The following is a 22,665-nucleotide window of genomic DNA, read 5'->3' as shown; positions in this document are numbered from 1 at the left end:
CCCTAGCAACAATCTTGGAGCCCAAGCTCGGGTAATTTACATGGAAGGCCATTGTGTGTAGATTCGGGATATCCAAGGTGCTCATAACAGATAATGGAAGGCAATTTGATAATTAACAATTCAGAGATATTCGTGCCAACCTCGTGATTGACCATTGCCCGGCCTCAGTCTCACACCCTTAGAGCAAGGGCCTCGCCGAAGTAACTATTAGATTATACTACAAAACTTCGAACAAGGATTGGAGATACTAGAGGTAGTTAGCCCAAAGAGTTGTTCTCCATACTTTGGGCATACAGGACTTCCCATAAGACAACAACTGAAGAGACCCATTTCATGTTAGCCTTTAGCATAGAGGATACAATTCCAATTGAAGTCAGCTTTCCTACATTGAAGAGACTCGAGCCCAATTCTAAGGATAAACGATTGAACATCTTAACTTACTTGAAAAAGTAAGAAAATAGGCTTCACTAAGAGCTACAAGTTATCAAAATAAAACAATAAGGTACTTAATGGTAAAGTCAGTATAGAAGATTCAGAATTGAGGATTTAGTCCTTATAAAAGTGGAAGCTGCCGATCATCCTCCAGTGAAACTCAGATTGATATATAAAGGATCCTTTAAAGTCATACGAAGATTGGAAAGCAAAGCATACAACTTAAGGGATATTTCTAGAAAGCCGCTCCTAAGACCTTGGAATGTCGACAACCTAAAAATTTATTACAAGTAGTTGGCCATAGCCCAAATTTTTTTTTATTACTTAGTTTTCGTACTGTTGGGCTTGCATACCCTTGGGCAGTTAATTTTTATAGATCGGTCTTGCAAAGCCTTAGGCAGTTTCTTTTTCTAGTTCGGGCTTACATGTCCTCAAACAGCATTCGGTTTCATTAGTTAGGGCCTAGGTGCCCCTGAACATTTACTTTATTATGATATAAGAGTTTGCTTTTACAATAAAAAAAATTGCCCAAAAACATCAATTTAGCGTAAGACCATGCCATATACATGCAACTAATACATCAATTTAGCATAAGGTTGCGAATAAACATGTAGCTATTCCTGACCTTTTCGACTCGACCTTCACCAACAAATAGCCTCAAACTCTACTTATCGAAATGTTAAAAATATTACAGCTTTTTACATAAGCTTGAGATATTCGTCCAAAAATAATGGACAATTCATATGCTCGAACTCTACCAATTGTAGCTAAAAAATATTACAGGTTTTTACATAAACGCTCGAGCTACTTGTCTATAATAATGGATGTTGTATGCTTTTAAGAATATTGCGGCATTTGCATAAGCTCGAGCTATTTGTCCAAATACAATGACAAGTCGTATGATCAAGTTCTACTTATTAAAGCTTAAAATACATTCAAGCTTCTACAAAAGCTCGAGCTACTTGTCAAAGACAATGGACAAGTTGTGTACTCGAGCTCTACCTATTAAAGATATAACAGCTCATAAAAGCTCAAGCTACTTGTCAAAGGCAAGTAGAACATTCGAGCTTCACCTATCAAAACTAAAAAAGTCACTTTTACAAAAGCCCAAACTTGCCAAAAATAGTTAACAGGTAGCCTATCTATTGCCTCGACATCAAAAGCTTGAGTTATTGCGTGCTCACCATAGTTGCCAAACGCTCAACTTTGCTTAGATTAAGAGATTGACATTTATTTGTATCGAGCTCGATTTTTGTGAACAAATTAAAGGCACATGTAACAAGTAACAATTGCATTAGACGACAAAAATTGAAAAATAGACATTTTTCAAAAAATAAACCCAGATCGAGCAATGTACTTGTTACATTTTCAAAAAATAAGAGCGTTCGAGGTAAGGGCCTAATCTAGGTCGGTGGCATTCGCAGGGTCACCCTGGTCATGAGTTTTGGCCTCCTCCTCATCGTCTTCATCCTAGACCTCTGATACCAAAAGCTCGAGCTCGTTGACCGACTTAAGCTCTTCGACGACAGGCTTCAAGTCTTCATAGAGCTTGGTTCGCAAAACTGAACCATCAAGCCTTAGGCCATAATGATAGGAGCCTGCGCCATATTGCCCTAGTAGCGTCCCAAACTCTTCTGACTTCTTGAAGTCTTCCTTTACCTAAGCTCAAGCCCTAGCTAGTTTGTCCTCAATGCCCTTCTTAGCTTGCATGGGCTCGAGCTTGGTCTTTTTGACCTCATCCTTTGCAGCACCCCTTGGTCCTGAGCTTTTCGAGTTTCTATCCTTACCAGGTCATGCTTACCATAAGCTTGTGGATTCAGTTCTTGTTCTACTTGTTCTCCTCATCGACCTCATCCAACTTACTCGAGGTATTTCTCCCTTTCAGGGTAAAGCCTCCAGCCACGCTAAAAGTCTGAAAAGGGAAAACCAAGATCAATGTTAGATCAATCATGAAAGATGAACAAATACTAATATAGACTGAGATCAAACCTTTAGAGTCAGCAGCTTAAGGGTCTTCACCTTTTCATTATGATCGACTTATTCAGCATATTTATTCACAATGCTCAAGATCAATGAGCATTCGACGTATTCTTCCATCGAGCTCTAAGGAATAACGTCGTAATGCAAGTCAACAATCTCCGACATGCCCCGAGGAGTAGAAACTCAGACATTTGATCTAGGAGTGGGTCGTGGTAGAGAGATTGGGCTTTCTGCCCTCGAGGTCTGTCCGACCCCACTTATGACATTCTTAGGATTGACCTCTCTCACCCTCTTCTTTCTTCTCAATGGGACAGATGCTTTGGGCTTCGGGCTGTTGGCCTTGTTGTGTAAGTTTACAAAGAGCTAAGATAAGTAGAAAGACGTTTCTATTTATGTAAAAAGAAAAGCAAAGCATTAGCTCGATCTCAAGTTCAGGATCATATTAAGGATTGGAAGTGTTCTTTCCAATCCTTAATAGAGTGTCCTGAATCTCTCCTTTGTACATGAGTACACGAAATAGTTGTACCTTGACAAGAATTTCATATCGAAAACCATCATCAAGAGGTTGATTCCGAGACTTTTACATAAGATGAAGAAATATATCAAGAGCTTTTACCTATTATGGGCTAATTGGCCTAGCATATAAAAAAGGAGGCTAAAAAGTGGTGGAAAGGCCATGCAAGTAACCGCCAGCTGTGATCTGGATGCAAGGGGGCTTGTGATGTTCCCAAAATATTGTAACACTCAAGCTCGAACTCAAAAAGCTCGATCTTGTCTTTTCCCCATTATCCAAGCTTCGAGGTCGGGCTAGACGTATAGGTTTGCCTTGAGAGGTCGGATTGGACGTCATGAGATCGAAACCCTTACCTTATCTCTCACTTTCTAGAAACGTCAATCTCGCTTTGACTATAACACTCCATAACATTTATCTTCATCCAAATTACTTACCCATCATAGTTTGATTCAAACTAAAATAGAACACTTTCAATATAATACAGATATCTCGTGTGGTAAGGATAATGATTACAGGTGGTTGGATCCTTTTAGAATTCAATTATCGACATATATAAAATAGGACCAAAGTTCATTATTCAGGTATGCTTTTTACATAGTTTTCAATTTATAGCCTCACACACAAATTCTCTCTATAATTTAAGCATCGAAGGGATGAGGAGGACACAACTCAACGCCTTTGTTTCAGGTACCGAAAGATCTTATTCGTGCTTATTCTCGATTGTCAAGATCACAGGTATGATTTTTTATAGTATCAATAATCATATGTACTAATAAGTGGACGAATATTGATTGAAGATTAGTGAGTGGACAATGATAAAAAAGATTAGACATGTTTTACATTGATCTAGGTATCTGTTCTTTTACAAGAGTGAATGTGATGCAATTTTCATAGAGTTTGGTAAAAAAATTAGTAGATAGAAACGAAGAAAAAAGTTAATATGGTATGTTTGTGTAGCAAAAGATTTGTTGTATTGGAATATGTTTTAGTAAAATATGGACGAATTGCAGGGAATGAGAAAAGAATTCATGAAGCAGACTTTAAATTTATTAACAATAAGATTCAATTTGCGATTTCTTGATCTTATTCTACATGCACAAACACAAACAAAATTTATTTGCCAATGGTTTCAACAAAATTTTCAGGTAAAACTTGTAACGATTTTAGTGGATTGCATCCAACATAGAAAATTGCTACAGGTCACCAATCGTTATTGATAGGGTAAATATATTCAAAAATGTTTGCGCAGAAATTTTTCTCACAAAATTGCTCCAGACACTCACATGGGAGGGTCTCATGGTGTAATAAAAAAATCCCAAAAAAATCACTCACCCCCTCATTGTGAATATTCTGTGGCATTTCTGTGAACGATGCTGTCTGTACACACAACATTGTTGAAATATATTTTGTGTCAAATTTGTAAGCAAATCTTCAAGTCAAATTCTTGTTATTCTATTTATATGCAACCTTGTAAGTTTATTAATGTTTACGCTTTATAAGTGGTTATAATTTTGATAAAAGAAGATAATTGATGTGAAACTTTTTTGATGGTCGTAAATTGGTTGAAAAAGTCGTACTGAGTTATAGAAGTGAGAACCATCCTCTATCACGTCTTGTGAAAATTTATGAACATTATTATTAGGGAAATTTGTAGTAGAAGTTTTAAACCTTTCAAAAATGTGCAGCATGGTCCTAAACTTTAAAATCCTCTTAGCTACATCTCAAACCTTTCAATAAATGTGCGGTATAAGGATTCCTAGATGGATTATGCCCAAATGAGCATTTGATGATCAAAAGTCAGGCATTCGATCATTTGTAAAAAGGGCAAAACGATAACTCTAAAATTTTAACCTAAAATAATTATAAAAAAAATAAAAATCGAAAAAGATATATTTTTTCATCTACCTCACCTACCTAACAAAATCCCAATCATAATTTCTCACGTTGGAGCTGGAGTGGTTGTACCACTTTGATGAGAAGAAGACACTAATTAAAGGCATTGATCATGGATGAACTATTAACATTGTTGCCGATGTCGCCTTGGTTCACCTTGAGTCTCAGATCCATGCAATGCCAATAATTTGCATGCACGCATTGTGGATTTCTTAGATATTATTGTTGACACCGTTGATGATGGCATCGGTCGTCCACCCTTCTCTATGAAAGACGCCATTGATAGAGGTGGGAAAAATTAAGATGAAGAGGGTTGGGGTGGGATGAGAGGATGAAGAAATATCTTGTTCTTCTTCTTTTATTTCTTACCTCTAGTTTCTTTTTATTTAAATATTTTACTTATTTTAGGTTATGAAAATGTAGAGTTATCATTTTGTCCATGCTTAAATTTGGATAACCGAATTTTTTTCGACAGAAACCTTATAGAGATTCTTATACTGTACATTTATTGAAAAGTTCGATATTTCATACTTTACATATTTAAAAAGTTTGAAACCTTTACCGCAAGTTTTCATTATCATTATCTTTATTATCATACTTCATAATATATGGAGATTCACCTTTGGTTGTGCCATTTGGCAGAAAGTAGTTGACAGATAGAGTGATACAATGTGATTTGGTGAGACGTGATTTGATAAAAAAGCTGATTCTGTTTTAAAAAGTTCAATAAAGAAGTGCCGTATAACATTATGTCAATATCATTGTATCATGATTCATCGACATCTGAGCCTCAGTCAATTGTTTCCACTTTACATTCTTACACTAATGTTCACATTCTACATATTTTACGGGACCGTTCCTCTTATTCATAAATTTGACGCACTTAGTTGATAAATAATCGTGACCTTTAATTTAAATCAATCTAACATTCAATATTATTTTAATAAAATCATGGGAGAGTTTAATATAATCTCTTGATATTCATAACATATCGAATGTTGAATTGAATTAAATTAAAGGTAATGATTATTTATCAAATAAGTGTGTCAAATTTACGAATACGAAGAATGGTTTCGTATATTTTATTATTTCATCATTGTAAATGGCAGGTAATAATGGAATAAATTATCTACCCCTACCCTCCACCACCCTGCTCTTCTAATTTCAACGCGTATCCTCCACATTTCTTTTACCATTTCCGGAAAATTCTCCGTTGTCGATCAGTTTCTCCCGCACCAAACTTGAAAAATTTCAAAAGAATCTGATCAAATTAAATGAAGATCCAGTGTGATGTATGTGACAAAGATGAAGCATCAGTATTCTGTGTGGCGGATGAAGCCGCCCTCTGCGCCGTCTGTGACCACCGTGTCCACCATGCCAACAAACTAGCCGGAAAACACCACCGCTTCTCCCTCCTCCAACCTTCACCTAAGCAATTTCCAGTCTGTGATATATGTCAGGTATCTAAACATATTTTGAGTTTCTTGAATTTATTTTGAGTTTTCCACTTTCTTGATTTTGTTTTTGATTTATAGGAGAAGAGGGCCTTCTTGTTCTGTCAACAAGATAGAGTAATTCTATGCAGAGAGTGTGATATTCCAATACACAAAGCAAATGAACACACTCAAAAGCATAATAGATTTCTTCTCACTGGTGTAAAGCTTTCTGCAACTTCTGCCCTTTATTCTTCATCTTCATCTTCATCTTCAACATCAACGGAATCCCCTTCAAATGTTTCAGATTCTGTTCCCAATATTCAGTCCCAGACTTCATTACATAAGCCTGTTTCTGTTTCTGAAACCCCCACCGATCCACCTCCTTTCACCGCAAACACTACTTCAGTGATGGCGCCGCCGCCGACCAATGATAAAAGTGGTGGAAATATTCAACTGATAAATGGAGGAAATGGTTCTACAAGTAGCATATCAGAATATTTAATAGATACACTTCCAGGGTGGCATGTTGAAGACTTACTTGATTCTTCTTCTTCTGGTTTCTTTAAGGTTAGCATAATTACAAAAATCTTTTACATCCATCAATTCCATATGCTGAAATCTATTTTTTTTTTTTTTCAATTAATCTGAGTTTTATTCTGCTTGATCAAATTGTAGACTACAGAAAATGATGTCTTGTCTTTCTTGAATGCTGATCTTGAGAGCAATCTGAGCTCTTTTTCCCCAGAAAACATGGGATTTTGGGTCCCTCAAGCCCCTCCTTCTTTATACTATCCAACACAAATTCAATCATATCCAACTTTAAACATGTCATTTGGAGCACCAGATGGATCAACGGAGTACAAAGAAATATCAAACGTCAAATCCAGCAGAAAATGGAGTAGTGAAGACAATTCATTTGCTGTTCCACAGATCAATCCACCTACCACTGCCTCAAAGAGATCAAGAACTTTTTGGTAGTCCCAATAAAAATGCTATCTTTTTTCAGGATCCACAATTTACTGATCTGGTTTCCTATTTTTTTCATGGTTTTATGGGGTTTCTTTTTCCTTTTTATTTCATTGCTGTAATTTGATCCTTTTTCACCCCTTGGTGTGCTCGTAGTTAACTACAAAATCTTGTGTCAGTCAGACTTTTACCGTCCATGTACTTGATGCATGCATATTTTTGTTTGTAAATATGTAGTACTTTTGAATCCCATGGACGAAGCCATCAAATAAAGTTGGTCATGTTTGGTATGCAGTGTATTTATAATTTCATAGTAGATTCAAGAAAATCCTATGGTTACAGAAGAAAAATAAATAAATCAATAAATCATTAGTGTTTGATTTGAATCCGAGGAAGTGACAGCTGGAAAGGTACAATAATTTAATTTTGGTTTTACAGGAATAGGACCTCAGACTTTAAAATTAGAATATCACATTGAAGAAATGTGGGAGATCTTTACCCTTGAACAAGTTCACACTGGCACAAATTGGATAGATCTGTTTAATTCCAGCTCAAAATGTCGATTTTTTTTTTTAAATCTAAATTTTGGATTTCTTGATCGCATTTGGTGATTAGTGTAGACCAGTCATTAGAATTCTGGTTGGAGCCTCTCGTGTATGGCAAGCTAGACTACATAATCAGTGGTGAATTTAGAATTTTGAGCGAGCACGGGTGGACGTTGACCGTTGGTTGTAATAAAATATTAAAAATTAAATATAATAATTATTTTGCTAAAAATTGAACATAAATTCGTTAGATATCGCAACAACATTCACCATATGGCATGGTGGCAAGGTTTCCATAATCCAAAGGAAGGAGCATGTGTTCGATTCTTATAAATTGCATTAAAAAAACTAAAACAAAATATATATTATTTTGCTACATTTCGCATCAAAATTCATCAAGTGTCATGATGGTTGAGCTCTGAATAACCTTGGTGAGAAGTTGCAAGTTCGAATCCCTCCTCCCAATCGTATTAGTTTTGGTAAAAATTGAAAAACAAGAAAAATTGCGTAGCAAAAGTTATAAGGTAGAGATTCGAAATTTGGACGTCCAGTTTGTAAGTATACGCTCATACCAACTGAACAACAAGGGTAGTTTGAAAATAAACTGAAATATCAGCTATATAACCTAACTCTTTTCGCTCCTGTCAAAAAAAAAAAAAAAAAGGTTTCCGGCGGGCCGCAGGTGCTGGATCCGCCAGTGCGCATAATGCTAAACAATTTACGTAAAGAAAAGAAATTACAATCTCGTCTATCCTATAGCTTACTATGTGTATCGAACATGAACATAAGGCGTCAAAATACTGCGAGAATTGCAAGACACTGATCACTATCATGGATAGGCAGAGGCATTCTGGGCAAAACAAGAAGATGAGACCTGAATTTGGCAAAACATGGAATTTCAGTACACAGAACATGATTAATTTATAATTGGGCCGGGTTCTCTATTCTTTATCATCCATAAATCTTATTGGAAATTGTACAATTTGACTAACTTTTGTACAATTGATTGTTTAACCTAAATCAACTTCAATCACTTTGATAAAGAAAGAAATGATACAGTTGTTGAGTAATCAACAGTTTTATATATTAATTAACATTAAAATAAGAGTCATTTCTCATATTCTTAAACGTAGAAATGGTTGAATTGAGATATGTTGTCTAATCATCAATAATTAATAAATTATCTCAAATTTATCATTATTAACTTCACAACTAATCCATTTAATTGATTATATGTCAAGAATTAATTGGACGAACAACAAAATTAGATAGCAGATCTCAACTTGAAGTGTTTCCAGTGTTATTTTTATTTTTCAATTTTTATCACATGGACATAGTTCATGTCCAATGCTAGGTTATCCATCCATGATAAATTTCAAAGAAATTCGTCAACAATGTACAAGTATCAACATTGAAAACGTCGGCAGTCAACCGTTCAACAAATAAGAGTTGCCGCAATTGAGAATAGCAGAAAATGGTGCCATCTTTTCTTACCTCAAATTTGTTCAGGCTTGTTGGGAAAAAGTTGGGTTTTGTCATTTTGTTTAAAAGGTATCCATCATTAATTTCATTGACATATCAATACTGAATTTTTTCTGGTAAACGAAGACTAAGGGGGTGTCCCGTTATTACAGTACACACAGCCTAGTTTACGACATTTCCTTTGGTGCTTTTCAGGAAAACGGATGGTCGGTCCATTTTCAAACTAGTTTGGTACAAGCACCATAATTCAAAAAAGTAGACGGTGTCTTGTTCCTTTTTTTCCTTTTATTTTTATTTTTATTTTTATAATTGAATCCAACTTCATCTTTTATCTAGTGGAATTTTGAGTTAGAATTCAACCTTCTATGATGGGGAAAAAATAGCATGCTTAAGAAGAGAGTTGTCAAGGACATATAGAGTGGGAAAGAAAAATGAAGATAAAAGAGCATGACACCTTTCAGACAATTACGTATTCATTAACTGATAATGTCAACTCTATGTTAGAATTGGCTTGATATGGATCCACAACGAAAGCGTCATCAAGTTAAGAATTGTTTCGATAAATCACGCATGTGTAACAAAAATAACTTGTGATGAAAGACCAAGTACCTCTCCCAAGAAGATCAATATTTATTATGAGGCCATTTCCGTGTGCAAGAGAGGCATGAGACAAACTTGTTTTCTTCTTCGAAAATTTGCAGGGGCATAAAACCACTATAAATCCGTGTACGCTAAGCTTTTTGTTTTTGTTTTTTTTTATTTATTGCGTTTGCCTCTTTTATTGCTCTTCACAGTAGGGATTAGGGCTTAATCTTTATTATTTTGTTTTCACAATCTCATTATGCCGCAGTTGGGATTGCAGGGCCAGGTTGCTCATCTGATGAGGACATCGGACGTTTACTTATTTTATTTAAGCTTTATTTATCTTTTGGACTATTATTTAAAATTTGGACTTGTATGGGCTCGGGCCCAATCTCGTTAAGGTTGTTTTACTATTTAAACCTATTTTTGCATTGTAATTTTCAGTTGATAATGAATGAATAATATTTTGGTGGCTTATGGCGCTTTTCTCTCTTCCTGTTTTCTTTCTTCCCTTCTGTTGAATCCCCATCCCTTTCTTCTCTCTAATTTCCCCTCCCCATATATCTATTCTAATTTTGCAATTAACTGTCCCGTTGGTGCTGCATCAAATTTGGTATCAGAGCCGAATCTTAGGTACTTTCTTTTTACAATCCAAAATCTCTTCTTTTCTCCCAAAATTTATTGGAACAGTACAATTGAAAGATGTTTAGCATAAGAAGCAGCAATTTTTTTTTTCATTTTGTTCTCCGCCCTTGTTGAAAAAAATAAAAAAACCGTGTTACTGTTCACACCCAGGATTCCAAATTTTTGATTTTCTTTTTGTAGTATTAAAAAAAAAAAATTCTGCCGTTTCAATTTGATTGATTTGCTGCTTCCTTTTGAATTAAAGTTGCTGTTTCAACCCCTAGCCCATTTCTTTTCAATTCCTTCCAAGCCCAATAGCAACCAGCCCACATTTCCATATATTCCAGCCCAACATAATTTTCAGTCTAAATTTCAGCCCATTATACACAACACTCAACTCAACCCAAACCCACGTAACCCAATAACTCCAAAACCCATATAATCAAGGCCCAAGCACATTATCACTCAACCCACTTTCACATAGCCATTACCCAGCCCATAACATAACCCTCATCTACACCCGGTCAAACCCATATCAACCCAGCCCATATTTCTAACTCATAATACCCAACCACCACTGCAACCCGTTCCTTCACTCTCCCCAGCGTCGCAGCTTCCAAGCCGATCCTCGACCTTCGATCGACTGGTCAACAATCGCCGGCATCTATTATCGGCAGACAAGACCTCCATCAAGGCCTATCACCCACACAGGTCACAATCCAGCCCAAGTCTATCATCTTCTTCAACCCATTCTATATCAAATCGCGCAACACCATCACCACCATTACCAATTATTCCGACCCAACCACCTCCATTTCCTTCAACACAGCCACCACTCATCCACCTACTTCCCCACTCACCATCGCCCAATTATTAATCCCCAGCATCGCACCCGATTGCCAGTCACAGTCGCCGACTTTTACACTCCAGTCGGACATCATCACTTAATCGGCCAGTCATCAATCAGCCAACCACTTCTCATTATCCTAGAACCCAAGAGAGCCACCGAACGTGAGATTTAAATTCATCAAACTTTGCTGCCTTATCATAAACCGGTTCCCCTCTTAGACGCCGTCAAACAATCCCAATCATCGGCGCCACCACTGCTCATACTGCCACCAACCGCTGCCATCATAGGGTTTGACGCCTCCAGTTTGCAAAATACAGCAACTTCAAGAAGCAGTTGTTCAAAGGATTTCGAGAAATCAGAGGCAGTTAATTGGTTGATATTTGAACCTCCTACCACAACAAAGCCAAAGTCAAGACAGTATATTTCGCAATTCAACAGAAGTGAGTTCTGAAGTGGAAGACAACTGAAACGAAGGAAGGACCGCAAGCATATTCGGAACCCACTTGTCAGCAGTTCGAGTGACTAAACGACATGGAGTTCTTGATCTCTTTATTATTGGTTTATATTGGTTCTTCATCTTAAAGTCGGATCATCTACAATATTTGTGTTGCTGTTACTTGATAATTGTGACCTTAAACCTACTCGATTGAAATGCATGAATTTACTCCCTTTGTTCCCCATTACCCCACGTGTTTAGATCTTTCGAATAGTCATTTCTATCCTTGCTTTCAATTTTATTTGCACCAGTATTATTAGCTTGCACGTTCGGGCCTACGTAATCCCATCTTTTGAGTAACTTAAAAATAAATTAAAAAAAAAAAGAGAAATTTATTTTTTTGTTGCTATTTTACTGTTGGAACCCATTGTTTATTGATCTCAGTAATGCATTTCACTTAGCTAGTGCATGCAATTGTGTAGTGGTCGTGTTACTACTTCTAGTGCTAATACCCTTGCCATGGACCCTTCTCAAATTGAAGCTCTTACCCGACAGTTGGCACAATTCCAAAATCAATTAACGGCTGCCCAAACTAAGGTAGCCGCTACTCATGAGGAGAATAGAGCCCTAACCGCTAGGTTGAACACTCTTGACCCAACCCCATATTCGACCGAAGCTGAAAATTCTGAAGCTTCCATTAATAGACCTCGTCGTCGTCCACAAGGTGGGCGACACCACGCCAGACATGATCGTAGGGAGGGAAATCAAGCTCGTGGACGAGAGCGGGAATATCACTGTCAGGGTACACTATCTCCCCCTCGCCACGAGGAGCGCCTCTTTTGAAATATTAAGTTAGATGCCCCTACATTTGATGGTTGTCTAGATCCTAGTGTATTCGATCAATGGGTTAGAGATATGGATCGCTTCTTTGCTTGCTATGGGGTCCTTGAAGATCGAAGGGTACAATTTGCCAGTTTGAAATTAACTGGCACAACTCAACTCTTTTGGGAAAGTGTTGAGGACCTCCTGGAGAGACGTCATGCTCCCCCTGTTGGGAGCTGGGATGAAATGAAGTGTCGCCTTCAAGAAAAATATTTACCTCAATCTTACAAGGGCAACTTGCTGGATCAATGGAACGCACTTACGCAAGGCAGTCGACCTGTGACCGAATACGTTGCTCAGTTTGACGAGTTTCGAATGAGGTGTCAAGTCGTTGAGGATGAGGTCATGACCTTGAGTAGGTTTAGGCAAGGCCTACGGGATGATCTTACACGTGAGCTTGTCCTTAGAGGCGTCACCACTCTTGACCACGCCTACTCTTTCGTTCGGGATTACGAGTTAGTGACTAGGACATCGTATCGAAATCGTAATGACTCCCACACTGCAACCTCTTCTGCATCCACTCCATCCTCTAAGTCTATTCTAGGACCTCCTCCTTCTAATACTACCCCTACATCGGATAGCAAAGGTAAAGGTTTTGAGGTTTCAAGAACGTCCTCTCGTTTACAATTCTTCAACTGTAAGGGTTTTGGTCACATTGCTTCTAAGTGCCCTAGCCGAGCCCTAGTTTTGGAAGAGCGTGAAGGTATAGTTGACGAGCCACTAGAGGACCAGGTTTATGAGCCTAAGTTAGAAGAGTTTGATGACTTGGAGGATAGTGAAGATACCTTCTTCGATTGTATTCAGACTAGTCCCCTTATACCACGTACGCTTAGAGTCCGTGTCGTCCGTTGCACTCTTACCTAGCCTAGGGATGCCAATGATTGACGCCGTCATGCCATCTTCCACACTTACATCAAAATTAATAATAAGGGCTGTAAAGTTATCGTCGATAGTGGCAGCTGCATTAATGCGATTTCGATGGCTACTGTATCCCGTCTAGGGGTAAAACCAGTTCCTCACCCTCAGCCATACAACGTCTCTTGGGTCGATACCTCTTCTATAGCTGTTAAGGAACGTTGTTTAGTCCCTATCCAGTTCTTGGAGTATAAGGATCATATGTGGTGTGACGTCATTTCAATGGATGTCGGGCACATCATCTTGGGACGACCTTGGTTATTTGATCTAGATGTAACCATCTATGGTCGATCCAATTCCCGTTCCTTCGTGTTTAATGGAAAGAAGATCCATCTTAACCCACTTCCCCCAAAGCCTGTTGGCCCACTGGAAACGAAGAAGAGTGTGGAGCAAAAGGGATTGCATATCATTAGTCCTACGGAGTTTGAGCGTACACTTGTTGGTGACTCTATTGTGTTCGTTTTGGTCATCATGGAGGTTTCATCTCACTCCACAATAGAGAGCCCTGCTGAAGTCCAGTCGATCCTCCAAGAGTTTCGAGATGTCTTTCTGGAGGACTTACCTGATCATCTACCTCCTTTACGGGATATTCAACATGCCATAGATTTCGTCCCAGGGGCTTCCCTTCCGAATTTGCCTCATTATAGGATGAATCCTATCGAGCACGCTGAACTTCAAAGGCAAGTGGATGACCTCCTTCACAAAGGGTTCATTTGTGAGAGTTTAAGCCCGTGTGTTGTCCCCGCCTTATTGAAGCCCAAAAAGGATGGTTCTTGGAGGATGTGTGTGGATAGTCGTGCGATCAATAGGATAACGATGAAATATCGTTTTTCCATTCCTCGACTTGATGATATGCTAGATATGATGGTTGGTGCCACAATCTTTTCGAAGATTGATCTGAAGAGTGGATACCATCAGATTTGAACTCGCCCAGGTGACGAGTGGAAGACCACGTTTAAAACGAAAGATGGTCTTTATGAATGGCTGGTCATGTCTTTTGGGCTAAGCAATGCGCCAAGTACCTTTATGCGAGTTATGACACAAACTCTTCGACCTTTCATGGGAAAGTTTCTTGTTGTCTACTTTGATGATATCCTCATCTATAGTTAGACTAAGGAGCAACACCGTGACCACCTCACACAAGTTTGTTGTACCCTTCGTGCAACTAATCTATATGCTAACGTCTAGAAGTACTCTTTCTTCACTGATATAGTCGTTTTTCTGGGGTTCATTGTCTCTTAGACAGGGGTATCTGCTGACCCTGCCAAGGTTAAGGCGATTATTGACTAGCCTGAGCCTAAAGCTATTCATAACGTCAGGAGCTTTCACGGCTTAGCTACATTTTACCGTCACTTTATCAAGGGGTTTAGCACTATTATGGCGCCCATTATGGAGTGCATGAAGAAAGGGGAGTTTCATTGGACATAAGAAGCGGCTAAGGCCTTTAAATTGGTCAAGAAGTGGATGATGGAGGCTCCTGTCATGCGTCTTCCCGACTTTTCCAAAGTCTTTGAAGTTGAATGTGATGCCTCCGGGGTAGGTATATGCGGAGTCTTGAGTCAGGATCGTCACACTGTTGCCTACTTCAGTGAGAAGTTAAATGAAGCCAAACAACGGTACTCGACTTACGATAAGGAGCTGTATGCTGTGGTCTAGGTTTTGTGCTATTGGCGCCACTATTTGTTGCCCCAGGAATTTGTCCTTCATTCAGATCGCGAGGCTCTCCGTTATCCCAACTCTCAGAAACGATTAAGCTCTAGGCATGGTCGTTGGATCAAATATTTGCAGGCTTACTCATTTGTTTTAAAACACAAGAAGGGCGTGGAAAACCAAGCGGCTGATGCATTAAGTCGTCATGTCTCCCTTTTGTCGATCATGAGTGTCAAAGTCATCGATTTTGAAAGGCTTAAAGAAGATTATGGGGCATGTCCCGATTTTAAAGATATCTTTCTTGATTTACAAAGGGGACAATCAGGCGCCACAGATGGTTTCCGACTTGAGGAGGGTTATTTCTTTAGAACCAATAAATTGTGCACCCCTTGAACTTTAGTGCGAGATTTCATAGTGTGGAAAGTTCATGCGAGAGGGTTAGCCGGTCACTTTGGACGTGATAAGACCATAGAGGAAGTTGAACGTCAATTCTATTGGCCTAGCTTGAAGAAAGACGTGGCTAAGATTGTTAGTACTTGTAATACTTGTCAATTGAGTAAATAGAAGAAGCAGAACACAGGCCTATACACCCCTCTTCCCGTCCCCAATTGTCCTTGGCAAGATGTTAGTATGGATTTTGTATTAGACCTTCCACGCACCCTAAAGAAACATTATTCAATTTTTGTGGTTGTCGACCGTTTTTCGAAAATGGCTCATTTTATCCCCTGTAGCAAAACCTCAGATGTGTCTAAGGTGGCTATGTTGTTCTTTAATGAGATTGTTAAATTGTATGGGCTTCCTAAGACCATTGTGTCAGATAAGAATGCTCGTTTCACTAGCCATTTTTGGAGGACTTTGTGGCAAAAGATGGGTACCAAATTGAAATTTTCTACGGCCTACCACCCTCAGACTGACGGTCAAATTGAAGTACTTAATTGAAGTCTTGGTAACCTATTACGTTGTCTGGTCCGGGAAAATTTTCGAAATTGGGATTTGATCCTTCCTGTAGCTCAAATTGCGTATAATAGCTCCATAAACCGTTCATTAGGTATGAATCCATTTGAAGCTGTTCATGGATACAAGCCTAGGAAACCATTAGATCTCATCCCTATATCCCCACATGCTATAGTGTTAGTGTCAGTCGAAGCATTTGCACAACATCTTCGTGATTTGTATATTGAGATCAATAAACAACTTGAAGCTAGTAATGCAAAATATAAACTCCAAACTGATTTGCATAAACGACATATTGAGTTTGACGTTGGGGATTACGTTATGGTCCGCATTAGTCCAGAGCGACGTCTACATGGACCCGCCTCCAAATTGCAAGCTCGTAGTGCTTGTCCTTTTAAAATTTTAAAGTAAATTGGTCCAAATGCCTATGTTGTTGACATTCCACCACATCTTGATTACCATTCTACTTTCAATGTTGAGGACCTAGTAGCTTATAAAGGTCATTTCATTCCCTCAGATGACCCTTTGTTACCTCCTTTTATGGACCTTGATCCTGACTATTTGGCCACTTCTAACCCACTACCATCTCTCACAGCACAAATAGATAAAATTGATGCTATTTTAGATGAAGAAATTGTGTTTACTAATGATGGAGAGATTCAGCTCTTCCTCGTTTGTTGGGTTGGTCGACCAAATTCTGATTGTACATGGATCTCCAGAGAGACACTACAACAATTGGATCTAGATTTATTGGAGTTTTATCAGAGTTAGTAGGATCTTCCTTGGCCTAGATCACCTCCCGTTCACCTAAGGGGAGTTAGTGAGGACACCAGGTTCAGACCTCCACTGACACATTTTTACAGACGTCGGAAGAAGCTTGCCCAACCACTCAACTTATGGTTGGGAGATTGATGACAGCCTATAGTGATATATCCACTCGACGGGGTTGAGTTTTCTCCCACCCCGAGAGAGTTGATGAGGGCATTAGACGTGACATCGGACGTTTACTTATTTTATTTAAGCTTTATTTATGCTTTATTTATCTTTTGGACTATTATTTAAAATTTGGACTTGTATGAGCTCAGGCCCAATCTTGTTAGGGTTACTTTACTATTTAAACCTATTTTGCATTGTAATTTTCAATTGATAATGAATGAATAATATTTTGGTGGCTTATGGCGCTTTCTCTCTTCCTGTTTTCTTTCTTCCCTTGTATTGAATCCCCATCCCTTTCTTCTCTCTAATTCCCTCTCCCTATAGATCTATTCTAATTTTGGAATTAACTGTCCCGTTGGTGCTGCATCATCATCTTTGGCAGGTGGTGCAATGACAGAACTCGAACCATTCCGAGTGAACAGTTATTGTAAAACTCTATGGTATAACAAATATGCCTAGTATAATTATGAATACAAACATCCCTAAAACTGACGATCACATATTATATGTTTGGTAACATGGATTAAAGGTCACTCAATAGTATTTGCAAAGGAAAAAAGAGAAAAAAATGTGTTCATTTATTATCTAGTGTTATCTAATATTATCTGTGCTCAAGAAATAATGATTTCGATTTAAATTCGCAAGTGTAAAGTTTGTAACAAGTAATGAAGTGGAAAATTGAGTCCGATTGTCGTCCCACAGAGATTGAACAGTTTAATTTTACCTAACTTGGCCTTAATCGAAACCGATTTGTCAAACGTGATTTGTTGTAACTTAAATTGACCCTAACTTAAACTAAATATGTATGAATCGAATGAACTAAAATACAAAATGGATGTTTGAACACAATTTTAATGTAATCAATGAATATAAAGCGTACTAGGATCACGAATTCCCAAGAAATGCTCACTTTTAACCTAGTTCCACAATTTGACAATACGTTGAATTTTTTAAGAATCAATGCTCCTAAATCTATTCAATAATCTCTACCGAGTAATTTTGAACCTACTCTTATGTACCACCAGCCTATATCTCTATGATGTGTGCAAATATACAAGAATGCATGTGATTTTGTGAGCACTTAAAGATTCATGCAAGGCTTAGAATTATATTTCTATACCTTATTGGACCCTACGATGATTTATACCCTATCAAACTTATTCCACTTCTCTCGAATTCATGAAAATAAGTCACCACATTCACATAATTACGTGCATATAATCATGGAAGAAATTAAGTGTATATAAACCATTCAAAAAATTCCATAACGTGTTTTGATGTTAATATTGTAAAACAATAAATCAAAAATTCACATTATAAGGTTCATCGATCTCCTAATACATAAAAATCCAACCTAGCATGGAAAAACTAACAAAATACACAAAAACTTTAAGAAACAACGTCACTGGTGTAAGAATTGATGTGTAATCTCGTCGATCTTCGTGTTTCTCTTCATTATTGTGGTGAAAAATCACCTCTAAAATGTGTTATTTTTCTCCCAATGCGTACTCCTCTCCTTAGAGACGGCCATAGGATTTTAAAATATTTCCCAATATTTGTTTCCATAAGAATTTCAATCAGAATAGGAAAAGAAGTTTTTCACCGCGAACTACCCAGGCAAAACTCCGGTAGTCGCCTAGGCTAAAGTTTTCATTTCGATAATTGTTCCTTGATATTGGACAGTCGCCCATTCTAAATAACTAGGCAGTCGCACAGTTATAAAAACTTTCGAATGTTGCATTTTGATCCCCAAATTCAATTCTTGATTCTTTTTGGTTCATTTTCTGCATTTTCTTCCTTCTAATGTCCCATCTTATCACCAAGTTGGTACTTAACTCGTTTGCATTTTCGATTCGTCCTTCGGGTCATCTTTTAATTATTTGCACTTTGGTCCCAGAAACTGTTATTTTCTTTTATTTAGACACTTTTTCGCATATTTTCTCTTGAATTCCATCATATCTATATAGTCCTACAAAATAAATTTATACAGAATTAAGTCATAATTCAAACGCTTTAATCAACAATTAGTCATGTTTTGTGGCCAAATAAGAGTGTAAAAACATACTTATCAGACTGCAACAGATTCATATACCTTTTAGTAAATCGATTGGAAAGATTTTCAGAGTAAGAAAATTGGTTTAAATTTTTGCCCTTGTTTGAGCCCCATTTTTTCCATCAAAATATATCTTTAACAGTAATTTGATACAATTTCAACAACATATTTTTAAATAAAATGATATTACTCGCAAACCCAAAATTTTTTCATATTTTTTAACCACATATTTTTTATCATAACACTATTTTAAAATGCATTTTTTGAGATAAATGGGACTCAAACAACTCCTTTATCTTTATTCAATGTAGGATTTTATCCCTTGCTCCCGTAAGATAGTTGCTTCTTTGAGCAAACAAATCTTAAAATTTGCATGCTCATTTTCTAATTCTTACTTGGATCGAATCGCTAGTTGGAGCTTACTAGACTCCTTAGAGTTAGGTCAATCTTATTAAGAAGTGTAACATAAATTCTTATAATTTAATTTGTATTTTAATTTTTATTCGATATGAGATTTTATCATTTATCAAGCTGTTGCCACAAGATGAATTGCTAAGTGAGAAGCTACTGGTGTCGGAGCTCATTTGAATCAAAGTCGAAGGGTTATTGTTATCATTGGACAATGTGGCTTCATCCATCATGAGAAGAACTGTGTTGGGATGGGTCAGGATGTTTCGGGTGCAGATATTTGTAGTTGAGATTATTAAGGATGACAGCATGGTTAAACCATTAGCAACTAAAGTAATGGAATTAGCATAAATTCACGAAGCCAAAATCATGGAATTCGCACAAAATCAGGATGCCAACCAATAGCATGATTCGTGTGCAGCCTTTTAGTATATTCCATACTATATTTATTGTCGAACTGAATGAATATGATGTGTGCAGCCTTTCACCAGTACTTGTGCAATATAAAACTCTTTTATAGTATCAGAGCTAACACACTCTAACGAGCTTATTGATTCACAACAATGTCTTTTGTAGTCAAATCCACTACGTCCCCAGTCTCCCACATATCTGAAACTACCTTGGTTGGCATGGTTGCCCTCGGTGTTGCCGTACAAGTGAATGAAAAGCTTACCCTTTCTATATTTCCTCAAAGGCAAGCCCAATTTGAGGCATTACTCATTGGTTATAACCTCATGGACTACGTCACTGGTGACTTCTAAAGAAAACTGATTCCTCCTCCTCCTCTGCACACTCTTTTGCGCTCGCCAAGACAAGCTAATCCTCCATGGAATTCTATCATCCACCTACCTACCATCACCCTTACCATTTCTCAATTCAAAACCTCTCATGAAGCCTGTTCTAAACTCACCCAAGTGTATGCCACCAAATCTCGCACCCGAGCCATCCAATTGAAGAAGGAACTCACCCTCATTCAACAGGTTAATGGAACAATGTCTGAATTTCTTCTCACGGTGAAGATTCTTGCTAATGAACTAGCTCTAATTGATCATCTCGTTTCCAATTATGATCTCACTATCTATGTTCTCAATGGTTTGGGCTCTGCGTTTCCAGAGATTGCTGCGCTTATTCGTACTCGTGAATTTTCCCTATCCTTTGAGAAACTTTATGACTTGCTTATCGGCCATGAAAACTATCTTTACCAACTGGAAGCTTCTACTTAGACCCTTGTTGCGACGACAAACTCCTCTCAGCGACGTTTTGCCTTGAATACTAGGAGTGGTAGTTACACTCGATCTTGTGGCTCAAATACCAAAGACAAATGGCTGAATGACCGTGGATCTTTCAAACAACGATCATTCGACCAACAAGGCCAATGATTTGTTTGGATCACGGTGCTATAAGCCCAAATGCAAATTCTGGGATGAATTAGGTCATGCAGCAAGATTCTGCCCCAAATTTTCAAGGCCTATATATTTCAGCTTATTATGCCTCATCCTCTAGCCAGGAAAAAAATGGCTTATTGATTCCACAACATCCCACAACATTACCTTTGATTTGTTAAATTTTAAATATTCATTTGGAATATGATGGTAATGATGCAGTAGTCACTAGTTATGCTTCAGGTTTGCCCCCGTCTCACGTTGGGTCTATATCTTTAAAATTCTCTTCCCATATATTTCATCTACGGGGTACTTTATACATTGCTCGTATTAAGAAAAGCTTAGTTTCAGTTCATCACGTCACCAAACATAATAAATTTTTTCTTGAGTTTCACCCATCTTATTTTTTTGTGAAGGATCGAACCACTGGGACAACACTACTAAGTGGAGAATGTGAACACAATGTCTATCCTCTACCTGATTCAGTGGCACACATCTTTCCAACGAAGGTTGCATATGTTTATGAATGCACCATAGAAGCCAATTGATACAAACGGCTTGGGCATCTCTCAGCAAGAATTTTCACTAATCTTGTTCATCAGTTTAAATTTCTCAGCACAAAATCAAAAAATTCTTCTCTATGTACATCTTGTTTCATCAATAAAAATCACAAATAACCTTTTCACTCTAATAGTTTATCAAGTACTACTCCTCTCGACTTAATATATACTGATGTTTGGAGTCCAACTCATGAAGTTAGAACTAATGGCTCCAAATACTATCTTATTCTTGTTGATCACATCACTAAATATATTTAGCCGCCCAAAAATCCAACTGTTTCGCGCGGGTTAGTCGCTAACAATTAAAAAGGGATCAGACGATTATGTAAGGGACAAACCTCTTGAAACAAAGTCCCAAAAAGGGGCGTTTTTTATTGGCGATGACTTTACAATTGGAAAGTAAAAACAGAATGCCTCCAAGGGGCGCAAGCACACGAATTACTGTAAAAGAAGCGTTTAAATCTAAACTAAAGAAATTGAAAGTTACATATTCTCTGTTTGAGAGTGTTTGATTCGGGGTCCTTTGCTCTATGTCTTTTCTTCCTTTTATACTCCCTGGATGATCTCTTTGTGATCAACCGCCTAAAAACTGCTTGATCGTTCTATAACTGCCCACTTTCCTCATACTGGCCAACTTGTCATGGAACTGCCTTTTCTAACTGCTGCCATTACTCTTTGTCGTTCAACCGTCTTCAATTGAATTCCTTGAATCGTAGAACGTGATAGGGCTGCTTAATAACTGCTTTGATAACTGCGCTTCTTGATAACCATAACACTTCATGTTTGCTAAGACCTTGGGTGACTCGAAGGTTTGGGCGAGACTAGAGTAGCAGCTCTGGGCGACTTGCAAGCTTGGGCGATGGTGTTACTGCGTTCATGGGCCTCCCTATTTGGGCATTCATCCTGAATTGTCTGATTGGGCTTCGTTCTTTGGGCTATCTGATTTGGGGATCCTCCAATTGGGCTTCATTCCTTGGACCGTTCGATTTGGGCTGAATTTTTATGTGTTAACAATTACCCCCCAATATGGCAGAATTAATACCATTTATTAAATTTCGCCATTTTCACTTTGTGTTTCCAGCAACATTCGAAATTTTCAAGAATTTCAATCATTGTTTTCTTACATAGCTTGAAAAGGTGCGACATTTTGCGAACCCTTATAACCCCCAAATACGCCATTTCACT

The 22,665-nt window shown here is 37.9% G+C and overlaps 1 protein-coding gene across 1 annotated transcript; it reads left to right on the top strand.

Annotated features, from left to right (window-relative positions):
• The first annotated feature begins 5,929 nt into the window (after positions 1-5,929).
• On the top strand, positions 5,930-7,511 carry LOC111408911 (B-box zinc finger protein 21-like). The gene is made up of 3 exons (XM_023038758.1): positions 5,930-6,279; positions 6,355-6,822; positions 6,931-7,511. The coding sequence occupies exons 1-3, from the start codon at positions 6,094-6,096 to the stop codon at positions 7,231-7,233; spliced, it is 957 nt and encodes a 318-aa protein (XP_022894526.1). The 5' UTR covers positions 5,930-6,093; the 3' UTR covers positions 7,234-7,511.
• Positions 7,512-22,665: the final 15,154 nt, after the last annotated feature.

This window comes from Olea europaea, chromosome 14 (genome assembly GCF_002742605.1).
Source record: "Olea europaea var. sylvestris chromosome 14, O_europaea_v1, whole genome shotgun sequence".
In the NCBI taxonomy this organism is placed as follows: domain Eukaryota; kingdom Viridiplantae; phylum Streptophyta; class Magnoliopsida; order Lamiales; family Oleaceae; genus Olea; species Olea europaea.
Note: the sequence above shows the minus strand (reverse complement) of the source record. Positions and strands in the feature narration are given on the sequence as shown.

What these genes read in the sequence shown, in the direction of transcription:
- LOC111408911 (XM_023038758.1), top strand. Translation starts at nt 6,094, where the DNA reads ATGAAGATCCAGTGTGATGTATGTGACAAAGATGAAGCATCAGTATTC. An exon ending in CAGTCTGTGATATATGTCAG is followed by an intron (nt 6,280 to 6,354) that starts GTATCTAAACAT and finishes TTTGATTTATAG; the next exon opens with GAGAAGAGGGCCTTCTTGTT. An exon ending in CTTCTTCTGGTTTCTTTAAG is followed by an intron (nt 6,823 to 6,930) that starts GTTAGCATAATT and finishes ATCAAATTGTAG; the next exon opens with ACTACAGAAAATGATGTCTT.